Source organism: Rosa rugosa, chromosome 5 (assembly GCF_958449725.1).
Source record: "Rosa rugosa chromosome 5, drRosRugo1.1, whole genome shotgun sequence".
Classification (NCBI taxonomy): domain Eukaryota; kingdom Viridiplantae; phylum Streptophyta; class Magnoliopsida; order Rosales; family Rosaceae; genus Rosa; species Rosa rugosa.
In genome coordinates this window covers 41,151,796-41,169,320 of record NC_084824.1, presented here as the reverse complement: position 1 = coordinate 41,169,320, position 17,525 = coordinate 41,151,796, and the positions used below count along the sequence as shown (strand labels likewise).

The window sequence follows — 17,525 nt, the reverse complement described above, 5'->3', positions numbered from 1 at the left end:
AGTAACAGGGGATGTCATTCGTTTGATCTCCATTAAAATTGAAACTTAAAGCCAAATTATTTTCATTCACATGTTAATATACTAATACACAAAATGTAGAAAGAAAAAACTCAGTCAAGAGCAGAATTTTAGATAAGAATTTTAGATAATTGAAATTTAGCAGCCACTTCTTCTAAAAATTGACCAAAATCTTGGATCACTCCTGAGGTTCAGTGCATCATTGCCATTTTTGAAGTTGTACCAATCTTAGTCCCTGCAAGGTAAAATGGTTGGTGATTAAATTCCACAATGCATATTTGACAAATTTTTCTCAATCTAATATAGAATTATAGCAAGAGCTAGAGCATTGTCTTCTTTGATTGCTACTACAGAATTATAATGCGAGGGTATGAGATGAAGGAGTACATTACCATAAGTGGAATCCATGTCCTACATGCATCAGCTTTTTTCTTCTTCTTACCAAAAATGATAGAGCAAGTGTTAATACTTCAAAGAAATGTGGGGAGTCAGGAAATGCAGCACCATAGCTTGCCTGATGCCTCGTGAATGATATGACAGTTGAAGTCAGTCTGGTAAAAAATTGCATTGAGGTTAAGTAATTGATATGATAATATAGAATCATTGATTTCAAAACGCATTCATTCCAAATCATGAACGCATAGGAATAAAAGATGAACTTAAATGGTCTAATTTTGTGAGTTGTAGTCAAAAACCATTCAGTGAGAATTTATGGAAATGTCCCAGACAAAAAGAAAAAGAAAACCTTTGATTTTATGAAAGAGCCCGCGCGATGCTGCGGGTATATTACCAATAAGTGAGCACTTAGGTTGGTGGTTACGACATTGTGGGGAACAATTCAAGAAGAAAATCCCTGCAAAAGTACTAAAAATCTTGCCAATTTCACATCAATTGGTCTAAACCTTTAAGCTCATTCACGGTCAGCTAGGACTCCTGGAATGTAAGTCTGCAAAAGTGAAATCAGGTGACTCATGAAATAATCTTCATATCCAATCATAACACAATACATTATTCATGGTTTATCTAGAACCAATAATGAGGTCAGAGACTCAGTAAAAGTTGTGCAGCGGGTGGATAGTTAATCAATTTAAGAGATTGAAAGAAGCGTAGTTCTTTTCTTTTATACATACCAAATACTAATAGCATCATATCATACAGACAGGCATTAGAAGCAAAGCAGCTATGTGAATTAAGAATACATTAAGAGAGATCACAGAACGTTGTCATTCACATATTGTACAGTTGAAATTATTTCTTCTGCTTGCTACTTTGCTTATTATGCAAACACAAATTCTCTCTATCTCGAAAAAGGAAACACTCAAACTAACTTTATATAATGCTATGAACGCAGTTAAGGCAATAAATTAAAAAACAGTCACAGAATGCAAATTGACTATAGTGCAGCAATAGGCAAAACCAATGTGGTAAAATTTAAGTAAGAAACCAAATGATATGTAAATGTGAATTTACCGGAGCATAATTTCCTATGGCATTAACACTTCCAGCTCGACCACAAACTGCACGATGGATTTCATTTTCAACCGCCAAGTTGATTGGTTCCAGTCCCCCCCTGTTGCCACAGAGAGAGAAAAAATATGTAAAGTTGATGAACAGACCCAGAAGCAGACTCGTATAATAACACAAAAGAATGGCAAGACTGACAACCCCAGATTGCCAGCACTATGTTTGAAGATTATCACACAAACTTCACACAACAAAAGCCAAGTCCAAGAAAACAGAAAAAGGGAGGACAAAAGATACAGGCAAGTGACTGTTCAAAGTTGCAGAGGCATGGGAGTCCCCTTGGAACCACAAAGACCTGCCCGGCAGTTAGTTGTCACATACCACCGCACATTGTTAGTTTCCTTCAATGCCCATCACAAACTCGAACAAACAACCCATGAACACATAAACAAATAACCAGTATCAAATCAGTATATTTCTAATAGTACCCGAAGATATTTTCAGCTACCAAGTTCTATTACATATATAACCATCTAGCCAAGACCCAAAACCCACCAGAAAGAAAGAAAGGAAGAAAACTACTTCATTCCAAACCCAATATGTCAACATGAATAAACAAAAAGCTAGACCCTACTATCTAAAAATGCCATTAAAGAAAAAAAATGCTGAGGCACTTCTAAATAGTAGTTAAGATATTTGAATTATACCAAATAGTATTCAACCCATCAATCAATCAATGATGCAATTCAAAGAGGATGTTCTTCATTTAATCATTACAGAAAACAAAGCTATCAGATGTTTATTCTTCCAAGTCTAAATTGGTATACACATCTATAATGAGGAAAGCAAACAGATCATATCGTTCGAAGAGTGAATTCTGTCCCTGTTCAATCCAAATACTAACAATAATAGGAATGGAAAAGTAGTTGAAATCCAAAAAGAGGATGTACAAAGGAGACAATAATAAGAAAACAATAGGCTGATATTGTACTAATCATTCGGTTTTAGCAGAAACTATGAAGAAGTAATGAAATTAAAGCAAAGAACTTTCAGTGTACACAATTTTAGAATAGGGTAAAGTGATTGCTTACCCTCAAGACCCAAAACAATCAATTTCAGATAGACCCCAGGCTGCAACAGCTTCCTGACAATTCTGACTGGCTCACCCAAGTACCTTCCAAATCTACAGGTCTTTCATCCTTTAAAAAAAAATTCTTGCTAATTCCACCTGAGAAAAGAAATGAAATAATAACTTACAGCCAGGACAGTATCCAGCTAGAAATGAGTGATACATGCAGTGCGCGTCTCTTTTGCTTTAAGATAACCGTGTGAATACTTGTCATTTCATTTAGCAGTAATCACAAAAAATAAGTTTATCAGGTCACTATCAAATCATATTATGTTCATCAAGAAAGTTTACCTGCAAAGGAACCTTGCCAATTCAAAGTAGCCTCGAGTTCAAATATTAAGGGTGAATCTCTGCACAGAAATGAATAATGAAGTTTAGTATTCCAGGATTCATAAGTATCAACTATATAATACACTACTATTAGCAACTACCTAAAGAGGCGAATTTCATGAATTACCTCTGAGCATTGTCTTGTATGAATGATTTCCTGTAGTGCAAATGACAATACTAAACCGATATCTAACTTCCTCTTCCACAGCTGTATCATTTCTCCCCATTCGGTCAATCTGATAACATGTATATATTAAACAATCAACAGACAGTTGAACACTTCCTTGCTGGCTTTTCCACTACCAACAACCTTAACAAATGTGATTGCTTGCAAAACAAATGACAGCAAAGCTTTATTATGAGGAAACTTCACTGTTCTAAATAGATCAAGCAGAACAGGAATGTATTAACAAAAACATCCTTGACCATGAAGTTGATATCACTTTCTTGTTAGGAACACCCTATCAGTTATACTTGCCATCCCAAAATATACATTGATCAATTGGGCATACAAATAGGTGTTTGGTAAACACTTGTATGAAAATAGGTACTCGGTAAACTTTGCATAAAAAAAATAAGGACACAGTATATTTTAAAGTTCCATGCTGCGAAGTCTATCAACTAAGCTGTATTCCTAAATACCCCTATCATCTTGACTTTTCTGTATATGTTATACGTTAAACTGAAGTCATGTTCAATACAGTAAAAGATGCAACTGTTACTTTCTGTTGGGGAGTTGAATACATGCTGAGTCAAAAATGGGTCCATCATTATTGAAGACCTTAAATTGTAGATATTAAAAGCAGCAGGCTTCTACCTGTGTCCATATTTTAAAACAGGTTCAGCATCCTCATCAACCCTGCTTGAGCCCATAACATTATCAAAACCCAATTACCTGAAACCATGTCATAAATCTCAGAGATGAATCCCAGAAACAAAACCCCAAAAACTTGTCACCTCTACTGTTGCTAACCATTGGAACACAAATAGAATTTTTTTTAAAAAAAAAGATGTAATCTTCCTGAAACACGCATAACAATATTCAAAACCCAATTGACCCCGTACTCAAACTCATATCAATATCACCAAAAGAGTAGCAAGGGCAAAAAAATCAGCACAATTGGGAAAACCATACCTACAAATTCGCAACCTTTGCCTCTAAGATACTCAAACTTCCCTGCAAAAGCAATATAAGAAAAAAATGAATCAGAAAAGAAGTAAAGGTGGGAACGAAATCTCAAAAATAAGATGAAATCAAAACCCAATTGACCCCGAATTCAGATGATGAGCAGAGAATTTCCATTTGATATTCGTACAAACCAAACAAACACACGCTATTTCTCTCTCTCTCTCTCTCTCTCACTCTCTCTCTAGCTCTCAGTCGTTCTTCTTCTTAATCATCGACGTCTCTAGATTGTAGATAGCCTTGGATAAAGTGGACTCGAGCTCGTCTTGAGGCTCGTCGAATGTGATCGTCTGTCAAAACAAAACAAACAGTTTAGAAAATCAGAGACACCATTTGTGCAGATTGCTATTGTGGTGTTTCCAAGCCCTTATGATGCTATCTACCTTTCTGCAGAAAAAAAAAAAAAAAAAAAAACTGAAAGTGACCCATCCTCCTTTTTTCTAATTGATTGCTTGGACTTTGATGTTGACTGCAAGAAGAAGAATTTCAACGAAATCAGTTTGGGTATATGACTAATAGATGAATAATAACGATGATGTTGACATCAATTTGAAAGAACTAAAGTTTGACCAAGTTGTCACTGTTCTTGTTCTTGATCACCGACTCTGAAGTTGTCAGTTAACAGTGGAACCTTGATTTGGATGGAGGCTTCCCGAAGAGTACAGATCGGCTTTGCTGTTTATATGGATGGAGGCTTCCCGAAGAGTACAGATCGGCTTGATTTGGATGGAGGCTTCCCGAGAATTTGGCTCGGCTATGAACAGTAAACGGCTTATGAATAGTGAAACGGCTTATGAACAGTTAACTGACGTTTTATATATAGTAAATAAGGGGTTAGCTACTACTAACTGCTTATATCCATCAAATGCTTCTAAAAATTACAATGAACTAAATATTAGAGTCAAACTAAGTAGAATTCATATTGGGTAAACTAAGCAGAACCTGGTAAGTAGAGTTCTTGGCATAGCCATTGGGGCCATCTCCACCTTTCATTGGATATGCTTCTCTGATTTTCTCTGCTGCCATCTCTCTCTTTCTCTCTGACTCAAGAAAAAAATTAATGGAGTTTACTGGTTGTCTTTTTAAAGGCAATGCAAAGATGAAAGCACAAAAAAATAAAGGGTACTAATTATATAACATTCTCGTGTCAAACATGGATTATGTTAAGTTGCTAGAATTTTGTAGAAACATGAAAAGATTAATAAGTATGACTTACAGTTTCGTGCACACTCCTTGATCTCCTTGATGCTAATAGCCTTGTCTTCCCTACCTTTCAGCGGGTAAAGTAAACGTACTCTGCAGCAAATTAAGACACTTACAAAGAAAGAGCTAACAATGAACTACTTTTATAAGTTGTGTTTGCTGTTATAGATTTTTTATATTCCTCAACTTCAGATAACGTTTATCTCACTCTCTTTTAGACATTGTTATTACATAATTATGTAACTTGATTATTACAAATTCGATCATCTGAAACTATAAAAAATAAAAAATAAAAAAAATGAAAAGGATGATGAATGTCATGCACGTCACCGAGTGCAAAACTGCAAACATATAAAACTCTCATATACATGCCTCTTGAAGGATCAGAATGCATGTGCCTGGGGATACATTCTATTTATTTTTTTGACAAGAAAGTCGAGATCAAAACTAAACTAACAAATATACAATACTCATAGACCTAAAACAAGTTGTTTCAGATCTTATCTGTAAAATATCTGTATAATGTTCACTGGAGAATCCACATGGAAATGATTGTTTCAGATTTTATCTGTATAATATTCACTGGAGAATCCGCACGGAAATTATTGCTGACTAACCAGCTGCCTCAAACTATCCGGAAGCTTTACTAAACAATGCTAGCCAGCTGAACAAGCAGTTGGTCTAAACTCTTAATATATAAGGCCATTATCTCAACAATGATGCATGAAGACTTCATTACGTATTGCTGACAGAAAGTAACTATGGCTCTCTCTCCCCATGCATCAAAATGGTCATTGCAAACATTTTCATGCATAACATTGAACTCCTAAGCCACCTAAATTCATAGTCATTTGACAATTGGATAAATAAAACAAAAGAAAGAACAGCATCGCCAGTATAAGACAGTAAACATGATTAAACTGACAAATGATTCGCATTCGAAAATTAAACATGGACCAAATAGTGTCTGTACTTGGCGGAAATAGTTAAATCATAGCTACGGCATCCATACCTGAATACAAAGTTTTGACAACAATATCTACATGCTTTGCCAACAAGAGTACTATTTACAACTTCAGATCCACATATGAAGCACACTGTCTACTAAGTGGTTCAATTTCTTGTCGTTTCCGCTTGTTCATCCTTGGAGGAATTGTTACCTTAAAAAATCCCGGCACCAGTTCCATGAGCCATTTAGATTCTATAACACTGATCTCGCGCATGTACTCCTTTGTGGTCATCACCAGCTCATTGTAGATGACCCAATCTGGTTGTCTCCGGAAAAGAGCACTGCTCGGGTGGATAAAAACTAGCTGATTATCAACAAAGGTTCTATAACCCTCGTGTGGATCCCTTTTAGCTACTTGGAAGAAGAATCCAGCTACAATCGCCTTTCTGATCATTGTGCGATCTTTTCCTGCACTTACAACCTCTAATTCATGCTTGTCCATGACAGTAAGAAGCTGTATCCTGATATCCCGAGCCTTGCTCAGTGACCGAAACTGGACAAAGTTCTCAGAACACCAGGGTACAGAGAAATCCTTAGCTTTCCATGCCTCATAAACAGCAAGTAAAGTCAGATGGTCTCCCTCAGATTGTAAGAACCTGGCCCTTTTCTGATCAGCTTCAGCTTGTTTTCCTCTAGGCCTGTAGAAGATATTGCCAGCCTCAACCATTGCAATGATGGTCAAAATCTCCTCACTGCATCCGAGGTTCACACTGGCAAGCAGCATTTTCGACAAAGGTGGATCTAGAGGCAACACTGCCATTCTACTACCCAATTTTGTCACCGACCCCTCTGCATCCAATGCTCCTAGATTTTGCAGCTGTTTAGAAGCAGAAATAAGCGCTTGGGAAGGCGGTGGATCCATGAAGTCAAAAGATAGGACCTCGTTTATCCCCATTGCTTTCATCATAAGCGTGGTATATACAAGATTTGTTCTCTGGATTTCTGGAACTGTAGTAGGCGACATCTCATTCTTAAATGCAGCCTCAGTGTAAAGGCGGTAACAGTTGCCTGGTCCTGTCCGCCCAGCACGTCCAGCTCGTTGCTTGGCTGATGCTTGTGAAATTGGAGTTACAGTCAACATATCAATCCCTTTCTTCGGATTATACACATTTTGCTTTGCATACCCTGAATCAATGACATAAAATATCCCATCAATGGTTAAAGAAGCTTCAGCAATGTTGGTAGCCACCACCACTTTTCTCTTCCCTGGAGGAGTAGGCTTAAATATCTTTGCCTGTTCTTCACTAGGTTGAGCACCATAAGCCGGTAGAATGATCAATTCTGGAACGCCTTTGCCATATTCTTTCATCTTCTCATTCAGAGACTGACAAGCAGATTCAATCTCTTCCTCACCAGTCAAGAAGAGAAGTATGTCACCCTCAGGTTCTGTCAAGTGAATCTGCACAACAGTTAATAGAGCTGAATCCAAGTAATCCCTTTCAGGCTGATTCAAGTAGAACAATTCTACAGGATAAGTTCTACCAGGAACAGTAAATATCTTACAGTCGAAGAAATAAGCCGAAAACTTCTCAGCATCCAATGTGGCAGAGGTGACAATCAAGCGAAGATCAGGACGTTGTTTCACAAGTTGCTTCAGCAATCCAAAGAGGACATCAGTGTAGATTGTTCTTTCATGAGCTTCATCAAGCATGATCACAGAGTACTGAGAAAGATCATTATCAACCAAAATCTCCCTAAAGAGCATCCCATCAGTCATGTACTTGATCACAGTTTCTGGTCCAGTACAATCTTCAAAACGAATAGCATACCCCACTTCCTCCCCTAATCCACAACCAAATTCTTCAGCAACCCTCTTGGCCACAGACGTCACCGCAACTCTACGGGGTTGAGTACATCCAATCTTGCCCTTTGTGGTGTAACCTGCTTCAGCAAGATACTGTGTTACCTGAGTTGTCTTGCCCGAACCAGTCTCACCGATGACAACAAGAACCTGATTTTCATGCACAGCTTGAATAAGCTCATTCTTCAACTTGTATATTGGCAAGTTCCTATTCTGCTGTGAATTTCTATGCCTCCTTCTACGCCTAAGCTCACTTTGACCTCTTTTGTCATCTCGATGCCTTTGCATGCTATTGTTAATTGCCATGTCTGGGATTTTGTTCTTCTCAGAAACCTTTGTAGGAGGAAGAACAGAGTGAATAATTGTTAACAACATAGACATGACATTTTCAGGCATGTCAATACCGTTTTGCTTCAACTCTTTATGGAACTCGTCCGCTGCCTCACAGTTTCGTCCCATGTCGGCTATCAACTTTGCCAAGACTTTGTCTCCAAGACCCCCATCATGATTTTCAAGCTCTATGCAAATCCTGGAGACCAGAGAAAGGTATGCAAGCTTGTCGAAAACACTGTCTTGCTCAGACACGGCCATTCTTAAAGCAAAAAAGAAAGCGTAATTCTTACAACTAATGAAAATTAATAAGGAACAAGTATATATGTAAGTATCTGAAGCTATTCCTTGCAGAAACAGGATTTCAGTTTTTATGTAAAGGGTGGAATTCCCACAACCAATTGAATTCTGATTGAACCTATATGTATAAAAATAAGAAACCTTTACATGAAGACAAGAGACAAACCTTTTCTATGAGACTGCTGGGCATTTCGGATCTTTTTATGATTCGATCAGCATCGTCTTCCTGGACGAACTCGCCTTCAAATCAAGTTGAAAATCAAGAGGGAAGAATGTTAAAAATCCACAGCACACAAGATCACCCAGTTTGCTGGGAAAGCCGAGTTTTGTTTCCTAATATTTTTTGGAATAAAAGTAGAACAAGTTTGACATTATCATTCCTAGTCTAAAAAGGCTGCTGCGAGAGGTGACTCCAAATTCCCATTGACCAATATCTTGGAGAACACACATATTCGATTATGGTCCCAAATTCAACCTGTCGCTCTCACTCTCCTCTTATTTTCTAGTTTAACCTGAGTTGGTTCCTAGTTATTTATTCGTGGTCTGTGTTTTTGTGAAATTATCTCGGAGTCCAGAAAACAAAAACAAAAAACAGTTCAATGCAATCAGCATTTAACAGAATAGAATTGAGAGCAATTCCAAGATTCCAAACTTTAGATAAATTACTTTGTCATTCACAAATGATCGAGATTGTAGTATAGACTGCATTAATACATTTTTAGGTGTTCATCAAAAAATAAGTTAAATATCGGGCATTTTAGCAATGACTTGAAAATGGTAGTAAGAAAAGTAAGCCCAGGCATCAACATGCCCACAACTTCTAGTCTAATCAAAGCACAAAAAGAAGACTGATTGTAGCAAAACCAATACTCCCAACACCTAAGCACCTGCAGTTGTTGGTTTTGCAGGAGGTTGATCATCTTGTGGTTTCATGGCTGGGAATAGAAGCACTTCTTTAATATTCTGTGAGTCAGTTAACAACATACATAGGCGGTCAACACCCAAACCCCAGCCACCAGTAGGAGGTAACCCATACTCGAGAGCAGTACAAAATGTTTCATCCAAAGCCATTGCTTCATCATCACCCGACTGTCGATCCTGAAACTCACACCACATAACTTCAGGAAAAAGATCATCAAACAATTTCTTATAAGATACCACATTTTAACAGTTTAAGTCTACCTTGAGTTGACCAGCAAACCGTTGGCGTTGTACCACAGGATCATTCAATTCAGTGTATGCATTGCAAACCTGAGCAGTAACATTAATTTGTAAGACGTGCAATGAAAGGGAAAAAAATGCCAAATGAATAAATAGTTAACTGAAGTCTTCAAGTTAGTAAAGCATACTTCATGTTTATTGATAAACAACTCGAACCGTTCAGTCAGGCCAGGCTTTGATCTATGCCACTTGGCTAACGGACTCATTATCTCAGGATGGTTGATTATGAAAGCTGGATTTACACACGTCTCCTCTAAAAAGTGGCCCACAAGCTGCAATAATAAACATAAATTTTGATGCACAAGTCAATTTTCAAAACCATAACCACTAAACCAGAACTAGCTTCTTTTTTCTAACCATTATAAATTCTCTTGTTCTTTTTGGATGGGAAAAAGCCATCTATATATATCACAAAACTACATAACAAATGTACAAATGAAAATTTGGAAGGAGGATAAAAAAAAAATCATTTACCTTGTCCAACAAACGAGCTGTTGTTTCAGGAGGAGAACATTTGATATCAAACTTCTTGCATGCCTCTTTAAGATAACTGTTAACTTCCTCACTGGAAAGATCCTTGGGATTAATGTTGAGACCTGCAATCTTGTTTAGTTCTTCAACCATGTCGATCCTTCGAAAAGGGGGAGTGAAGTCAATCTCAATAGGATCCTTATCAAGCCCATTTGAATGGTACTTAACTTTGTACCCTCCAGTAATTTCCTTGACCATCCCTGTTTTCAATTCAATATATCAGAAAAAGAAAAAACCAAGCGGCTTCAAGGACATGGGAAAATGCAGGTAAGCACAGGTTCAGACATGGATCAATCAAAACTTACCACTCAACATTTCCTCGGTCATCGTCATCAAGTCATTGTAATCAGCATAGGCCATGTAAAATTCACATGTGGTGAACTCAGGATTATGTGTCAAATCAATACCCTCATTTCTGAATTGCTTTCCAATCTCATATACACGGTCCAGTCCACCAACAACTAGCTGCTTGAGATAGAGTTCGGGTGCAATCCGCATGAAAAGCTTCATGTTAAGATCATTATGATAAGTGACAAACGGACGGGCAGCTGCACCACCAGCAATCATGTTCATCATTGGAGTCTCAACCTGAGGGTGGGAGTAAGAAGAACATGACATTCAAATAAGACGACCCCAAGGTGAGGCGCTATCAAGAAATCGCCATGCAAACACAGGGAACTCAAGAAGCAAGCTGATGAAACTTACCTCCAAGAAATCGAGTTCGTCAAGATACCTCCTGATGTACTTGACGATCTTGGATCTGGTCTTGAATATTTGTCGAACCTCACTAGCCAATATTAAATCCAGGTAACGCTGACGATAACGAGTTTCCTAGAAGAGAAGAAAAGAAAAGAAAGAAAAAAAGACAAGTTAACAAGTAACATAATAAAAATAAAATTTGAACTTGCAGAACTGTAATCTTACTGTTAACACTACTGCAGAACAACAAAAGGTTCAAGATTTTTGTCAATCAATACCTGATCTTTCAGAATGTATGTTTCAGGATTTCTGGGACTTCCTGGGACCCATCCATCAGTTTTCTGCAAAATTGTACAGTGTCATCTTTCAGAGTACCAACAAAAGTATCTAACCTCATCACCGCATTACTCTCATTTCACCTTTATTTTTATTTTATTTTTGAAAAGTGTAATCTACCCTATATTTTCACTATATTCAAAACTAACTTTTCACAGCTTCCTAAATCATCACAAAATAAACAGTCCTCACCTTCAAATTGGCATTATCAGAGACAGGCCCAGCTTTCTGCCTTGGCATCATATGCAAGCAATGTGATAGCACTGTAAATGATCTTGGGAAAATACTAAGCTCCCCCCTCTTAGTTTTCCCTATAAAAGTGAAAAAAAAAAAATGAAGATGTGACTAATCCTTTCTGTCCAGGTCCCAAAGAAATCTGCATAGCAATTCTAAACTCAAAACTTAGATAAAATGATACATTCTACAGCAAATTAACAGTTATCACAAACCTGGAAACCCACTAACACCAACAAGATCACCACGCTTAACACTGGAGTGGAACCTAGAAAATTCAGATTCATCCAACTCTGATTTCCTGCATAAAAAATAAATAAATAAAATTAATACATGTTTAGTAACTATGATATTGAAAGGGGAAAAAAAACTGAACACAGGACACAGGGAGTACTGATGTACAGAAAATATTATGCCCAAGAACAAAATAGACACATCCAATCACAGGTGAATCCATGGGAGTGGCAGCCAACAACACTTCAAAACAATGAGATCTATACTTCTGATAGACCTAGACTTCACTTGATTAGATCAAGATATTTCTTTTCACAGCATAGTTGGAAAATTAATTGTGAAATGAGAAAATTTGATAAGAACTGGTTCCTGTTATGTACAGAGAGAATTGTATTTATGATAAACAACTTGGGTGAAATATCAGCCAACAACAAATTAAAACAATGAGGTCTATACTTCTGATAGACAAGACGTAAACTTCACTTGTATAGATCAAGATATTTCTTTTCACAGCATACTTGGAAAATTAATTGTGAAATGAGAAAATTTGATAAGACTCATTCCTATTATGTACAGAGAGAATTGTATTTATGATAAACAACTTGGGTGAAAAATCAAATATAACCAATTTTAATAGTGTTACAAAATAAAGTAGAAACTAATTCAGTGACCAACATACTAAATGTTATATACTAATTGCCGATATACATACAGCCATTACAAAGTCATAATCCTATTCCCAGCCCAAGGGTGATTTTCATATAGAACACATAAATACCTGGCATCCGCCATAACTTGGACCTTCCAACCACCAGGAGTGGCATGCAAATCATAGAAGAAAAGCTTTGAGCTGGACGATCTTTTGCTCATGATTCGGCCTTGTATAAGAAAAAAATTCAGATTAACAAACAAAATGAAAGTGACAAATGACACCCATAAAAAATAAAAGTTACTATCTTTTAATACCTGCCAATGAAACAGTGATATCCTCCTTATGCTCCCCATTTTCTAGGCCTTCAAACTTCTCCAGAAATATTCGATCAGACATTGTAACATTGAATTTGTGAGGATATGCGTTTTCTATTGAAGCAAGATACTTGAGCCTGTTTTCAAAATATTGCTGCAAGAAGAACAATGAAAGAACAAAGCCAAAATATAAGGTCTGGATTATAGCAGAGTAAGATCAAAATACCAACAGTAACCATTAGATGAAAAACTGTGCATACCGTCGGGTCCATTTCTTCATCTTCAGTAGCTGCATTTTTCTTTGGCTGCGATGCGGTGGCAGCAGCCTGGAAATTCAAATAGTTCACACAACCACATTACACATCATCATTCACTTGCAAAACACACGATGAAGAACATATCATGATTATTCAGCACCGATTCAGTTTCATGGTTCAAACGCTTCTTCAATAAACCAATGCAAATCACAAAGCACACCTAAACGAAAACGCCTCTCATCCCAACTTTTTCCGATGACTAAATGCAACAAACAAGCAAGTTGTGCTGCCTGGCATTGTATTCAGCACACCAAAAACTAAACTATTCACAACATTTATCCTATCCACATTCCGAAAAACAGTCCATGTGAGCATAGACAACTCTACATTCAGAACAAACTCGATCAATCTAGTAACACTTTGCCTCATTCTACACCGAAACCGGAATTCCGTAAATCGGGTACCTGTTTAGCTTTCTCCTCCTCTTTGCGGCGCCTCTCCTCTTCCTTCTGCTTGTTCTTCAGCTCCTTCTTCAGCGCACTGCAAAAGCATCCACGGCACAAATTCCAAAGCAAATCAAAACCAGCTCCGTCTCTCAGTTCTAAAAAACCCAAAATTGATCGAATTACAAAAAAGGGAAACAAAGGAGAAAAGGAACCTACTTTTTGCTCTTGCTGCCTTCCCCCTCCATTGCCAAATCCGAGACGGCCTTCGTTGCTTCGTCAACGGCTTTTTCCATAACAACGGCGACGACTCTCCTGAGAGGAAAGAGAGAGAGGAGGCTTTGAGGGGTTTTGTTCTGTGTGGGGAGTGAGAGAGAGAGGGGCTAGGGTTTATAGTTTGGGCGGGTCGGGTCGGGTCTTCCGGTTTAGAAAACCAATATTGATTAGACTGAACTAAATAAATGCGAAATTCGGTATAAGTTTCATGAATATCGGGCTGTTCATATGATATGACCTTTCTTTACCGTGGGAGTAAAACGCTTGACCTAGAAGATTATGTAAACTTATTGGAAAACGAAAATTTTTTCGTTTGTATGAAAAAGATAAAAATTAGGGTGATTCTAGTTAGACCTCCAAATTTGATATTTGGACCTCTAATTTTTTTCAGTTATTAATTGACTTTGTCAACTTATATGAAAAGACAAATAAGGACAAAGAGAGAAAAATGAAAAATTAAGTAAGTAAATAAATAAATACTCTTCTTACCTCCTCCAACCAAATATATATAACATTTAATTAAATTTTTTTTTCCCGATATTTCCTTATATTGCCTATATAGTTTTATAATTTACTCAAAACAATTAAGTAAGAATAATAATTTCTATACATGACCCATCATTTATTACAAAGGTAAATTCAAAACAATTTGATTTGGAATTTTCTTAAACTAAATTAATTGAATATTATGATATAGTTATTACTCGATCTTCCAACCCAATACCTTTGAAATCAATTTTTTTAGCAAATTCAAAGGGGTTCCAACAACATATCAAGATCGAGAACCAACCATTTGATTAATTTTGGTGGAGGAGAGACTTACTCATAAGAAAGCAATGTCATGTGATTTTGATTCATTTTTCTTCTCGTGGTTGAAGATAGAGATAAAAAGTAGAATAACAGATTGTTGTATCTCATGTTCAAGGGTGTTTTGGTAAAAATAAGGAGGTATACTTAGCTTTTCAAGTATTCTAAAAAGTAAATTAGAGGTGTACTAAGTATGAGAGGTCCAAATAGCAAATTTGGAGGTCCAACTAGAATCACCCTAAAAATTATGGTTGACAATCTAAGAAATAAACTGAAAAAAAAAATGATAACTATATGAGAGCCGATAAAAATTAAGACAAAAGTTAATGATTTTTTTAAGTCTTACATATCGCATAATCCCTAGCAAGGACGGAAGTTCCGAGGGTGTTAGCAGGAGAAACAGGCGGTCCAAAATCTCTATGTTTATTGGTCAAGAAAGAAATCAATTTAGGGTTACAGTTGTGCCCCAATCAAATTGGGTAACTGTTATTCAGACAAAAATGGAGGTGGGAAGAAAGTGGGGACGTAGAATGTTGGCTTTCTTGGTCTCTTTGAACCTCTTCTACATGCAAGTCATTTTGTTGTCACAAACACTCAAATAGAGCCAGTGATTGAACAAATCTCCATATTCTTTTTCATCGGACAGTCCTATAATTCTCTCAATTTCAGTTGTAATAATATGGTCTTAAAGTTAGGTATAAACAACCTATATGACTAAGAAAAATAAATAAAAAAACCTATATGACTAAGAAGGTCAAATGAGAGTTGTTAGAGTGAGTGATGCTTAATTGGGTATTCCAAAGAATTTGGCAAGGTTGATCGTGCAATGTGTTCATTCCATAACACAAGCTAACTAGCTAGAGTGATCGGAGATTTACTTTCACCATATTTGTTTCTCTTATTCACTGAAAGTTATCTGAAGCAAAGTTGCAATTACTAATTTACAAGCTGCTTGCAAATTTAATGAGCTAAGTAACATTGCTCATCATTGAAAGTCTTTGGGGTAGGTTGTGATGCAACAATCGATATGGAGAATAAAATTCATGATTGTAGCGTTGTTACGTAATTGGGAGGGATAGTTCACAAGAGTGGTGGGCGTCTTTCCTTTTGAAAGATTCTCGAGCCTTCGTGCTAGTTAAATCATGGCTTTATTGTATATCTCGTATATACTATGCTATGAAATTGTGAACAAAAGTACTGAGATTGAAGCAGATGCACATATAACATTGCTTTTGCAAACTCTTAATGCACCCAAAGATGAGTTTAGTGGGTGAAGTGGGGTTCTTTTGGAAAATTAATCTGGCATTCTAAATGACTAAGGCAAGGTGATCCTCTTTCACTTTACCGGTACCTCTTCTTTATTTGTGCAAAAACTTTGTACACCTTTTTGAGGAAAAATGAACATGATGGTTTTATTCAAAGAGTAAAAAGTCGTAAAAAATAAAAATCAATGACAATTTTCTCGTTTTGGTCTGTATTTCTTTTTCTCATTTCTACACAATACTGACAATAGTATCAGACTATCACTGGCGATGGAAATGCAATCACCACTCTCAACTTCTCCGGCGTCTTTCTTGAATGTAATTAAGTTCATCATGCCCCAAAAACAATAATTTTTTTAATGCTCTTGATAAACGCTAGGGAAAAGATGCCTACACATGAATTGGCATGGCCGCGGTAAACTACGAACAAACTCGACTACGATGGAATTACTGATCTCCAAAACCATCTCAGACCTCGGCAACAATAACATATTCATCACTTGGGTCACATGAACTATCGTGATACCCGTATTCAGTATATTAATGCAGAGTTGGCCGAGTTGGATGGTACATTAGAAAACCTTGTGGCTCTTTGTAACGAAGTCACTGAACTAATGTAGATGTATCACCATGGTTAAGCAGGTTTTCCATTTATTAATGTGGCAACATTAAGACTAATGCAAATCATTATGGACAAAATACAACCAATAGGTTTTAATGGTAAGATTAAGATCCATTACATGGCCTCTAAGTTGGAAAAAGAAGATATCCGTGATTTATGTGCCAAATCTGATATTATAGCTCAAAACTATGTTATTACTGAGGTGGTTATAGTTGGGGAAAGAAAGGGAAAAAAAATGAAACTTTATCTTCCATAATTTTTTTTTTTTTTCAGGATGAATCAAAGCAAATGCCTTTGAGATTTTATCTTGCGGTGACAACAGCAATATCAACGCAAATATTAATATGAACTTTAATGTTAGGTGATGTTTGTTTCAAAGGTTGATTACATATTGAAATTATGTTGTTACTTAAGGAAACTATCCATTAAGAAGGAGGTTGACTATCCTCTTCTTCCTCTTCCTCCTCCTCTGGTTGAGATTTTTTCCAACCGATCAAAGATCGGAAGACGCGGGCGATGATAGTTGGGCTCTCCTCATCTTCATCTTGAGGCGGTTCTTCCTCCACTTCGTCAGCCTTGAGCGCAACGACCTTGAACTCTTCTTTCAAGGCATTGATCTGTTGCTTCACCTTTTGACTCAACACAACACTCACTGTCCCTGAAAACCTTCACCTCTTCACTCAACACATCCACAACTGTAGCCTTGACCGCAGCAATCACTTGGGCCTTGATATGAAAGGTCCAAGTGAAATCATGGCTTTATTGTATATTCTATATATTATGCTATGAAATTATGTACAAAAGTACTGATGTTGATGCAAATACACATATAGCATTGCTTTTGCAGACTCTTAGTGTACCCGAACA

At 36.9% G+C, this 17,525-nt stretch overlaps 2 protein-coding genes across 17 annotated transcripts; both read right to left on the bottom strand.

The window, feature by feature from the left end:
• Positions 1-2: 2 nt before the first annotated feature.
• LOC133712200 (probable pre-mRNA-splicing factor ATP-dependent RNA helicase DEAH5) lies at positions 3-9,165 on the bottom strand. Of its 16 annotated transcripts, none has more exons than XM_062138310.1 (14): positions 8,937-9,165; positions 6,343-8,732; positions 5,344-5,423; positions 4,511-5,167; positions 4,212-4,417; positions 4,077-4,118; positions 3,759-3,836; positions 3,069-3,177; positions 2,903-2,961; positions 2,574-2,710; positions 1,489-1,588; positions 809-964; positions 411-569; positions 3-253 (listed from the first exon to the last, which is right to left on the bottom strand). In XM_062138310.1, the coding sequence occupies exon 2, from the start codon at positions 8,729-8,731 to the stop codon at positions 6,398-6,400; it is 2,334 nt and encodes a 777-aa protein (XP_061994294.1). In that variant the 5' UTR covers position 8,732; positions 8,937-9,165; the 3' UTR covers positions 3-253; positions 411-569; positions 809-964; positions 1,489-1,588; positions 2,574-2,710; positions 2,903-2,961; positions 3,069-3,177; positions 3,759-3,836; positions 4,077-4,118; positions 4,212-4,417; positions 4,511-5,167; positions 5,344-5,423; positions 6,343-6,397. The 16 variants fall into 16 exon arrangements, 15 of the variants coding, with proteins under 15 accessions (XP_061994294.1, XP_061994297.1, XP_061994288.1 ...); XM_062138313.1 differs by having other exon boundaries at positions 4,081-4,118; XM_062138304.1 differs by having other exon boundaries at positions 4,077-4,417; positions 4,511-4,596; positions 4,698-5,167.
• Positions 9,166-9,396: 231 nt separating this feature from the next.
• Positions 9,397-14,079, bottom strand: LOC133712202 (lysine--tRNA ligase, cytoplasmic). The gene is made up of 14 exons (XM_062138319.1): positions 13,911-14,079; positions 13,713-13,788; positions 13,252-13,317; positions 12,992-13,145; positions 12,804-12,903; positions 12,007-12,092; positions 11,750-11,868; positions 11,500-11,562; positions 11,228-11,353; positions 10,828-11,110; positions 10,466-10,722; positions 10,120-10,263; positions 9,953-10,021; positions 9,397-9,868 (listed from the first exon to the last, which is right to left on the bottom strand). Exons 1-14 carry the CDS (start codon positions 13,985-13,987, stop codon positions 9,650-9,652), a joined length of 1,839 nt encoding a protein of 612 aa, XP_061994303.1. The 5' UTR covers positions 13,988-14,079; the 3' UTR covers positions 9,397-9,649.
• Positions 14,080-17,525: the final 3,446 nt, after the last annotated feature.

Excerpts from the sequence above, each read along its gene's own strand:
- LOC133712200 (XM_062138306.1), bottom strand. The coding sequence starts at position 8,731 with ATGGCCGTGTCTGAGCAAGACAGTGTTTTCGACAAGCTTGCATACCTT.
- LOC133712202 (XM_062138319.1), bottom strand. The coding sequence starts at position 13,987 with ATGGAAAAAGCCGTTGACGAAGCAACGAAGGCCGTCTCGGATTTGGCA. Across the intron at positions 12,904-12,991 it reads TATCACTGTTTCATTGGCAG|GCCGAATCATGAGCAAAAGA; the intron begins GTATTAAAAGAT and ends TTCTTATACAAG. Across the intron at positions 10,264-10,465 it reads CAGCTCGTTTGTTGGACAAG|CTTGTGGGCCACTTTTTAGA; the intron begins GTAAATGATTTT and ends TTATTATTGCAG.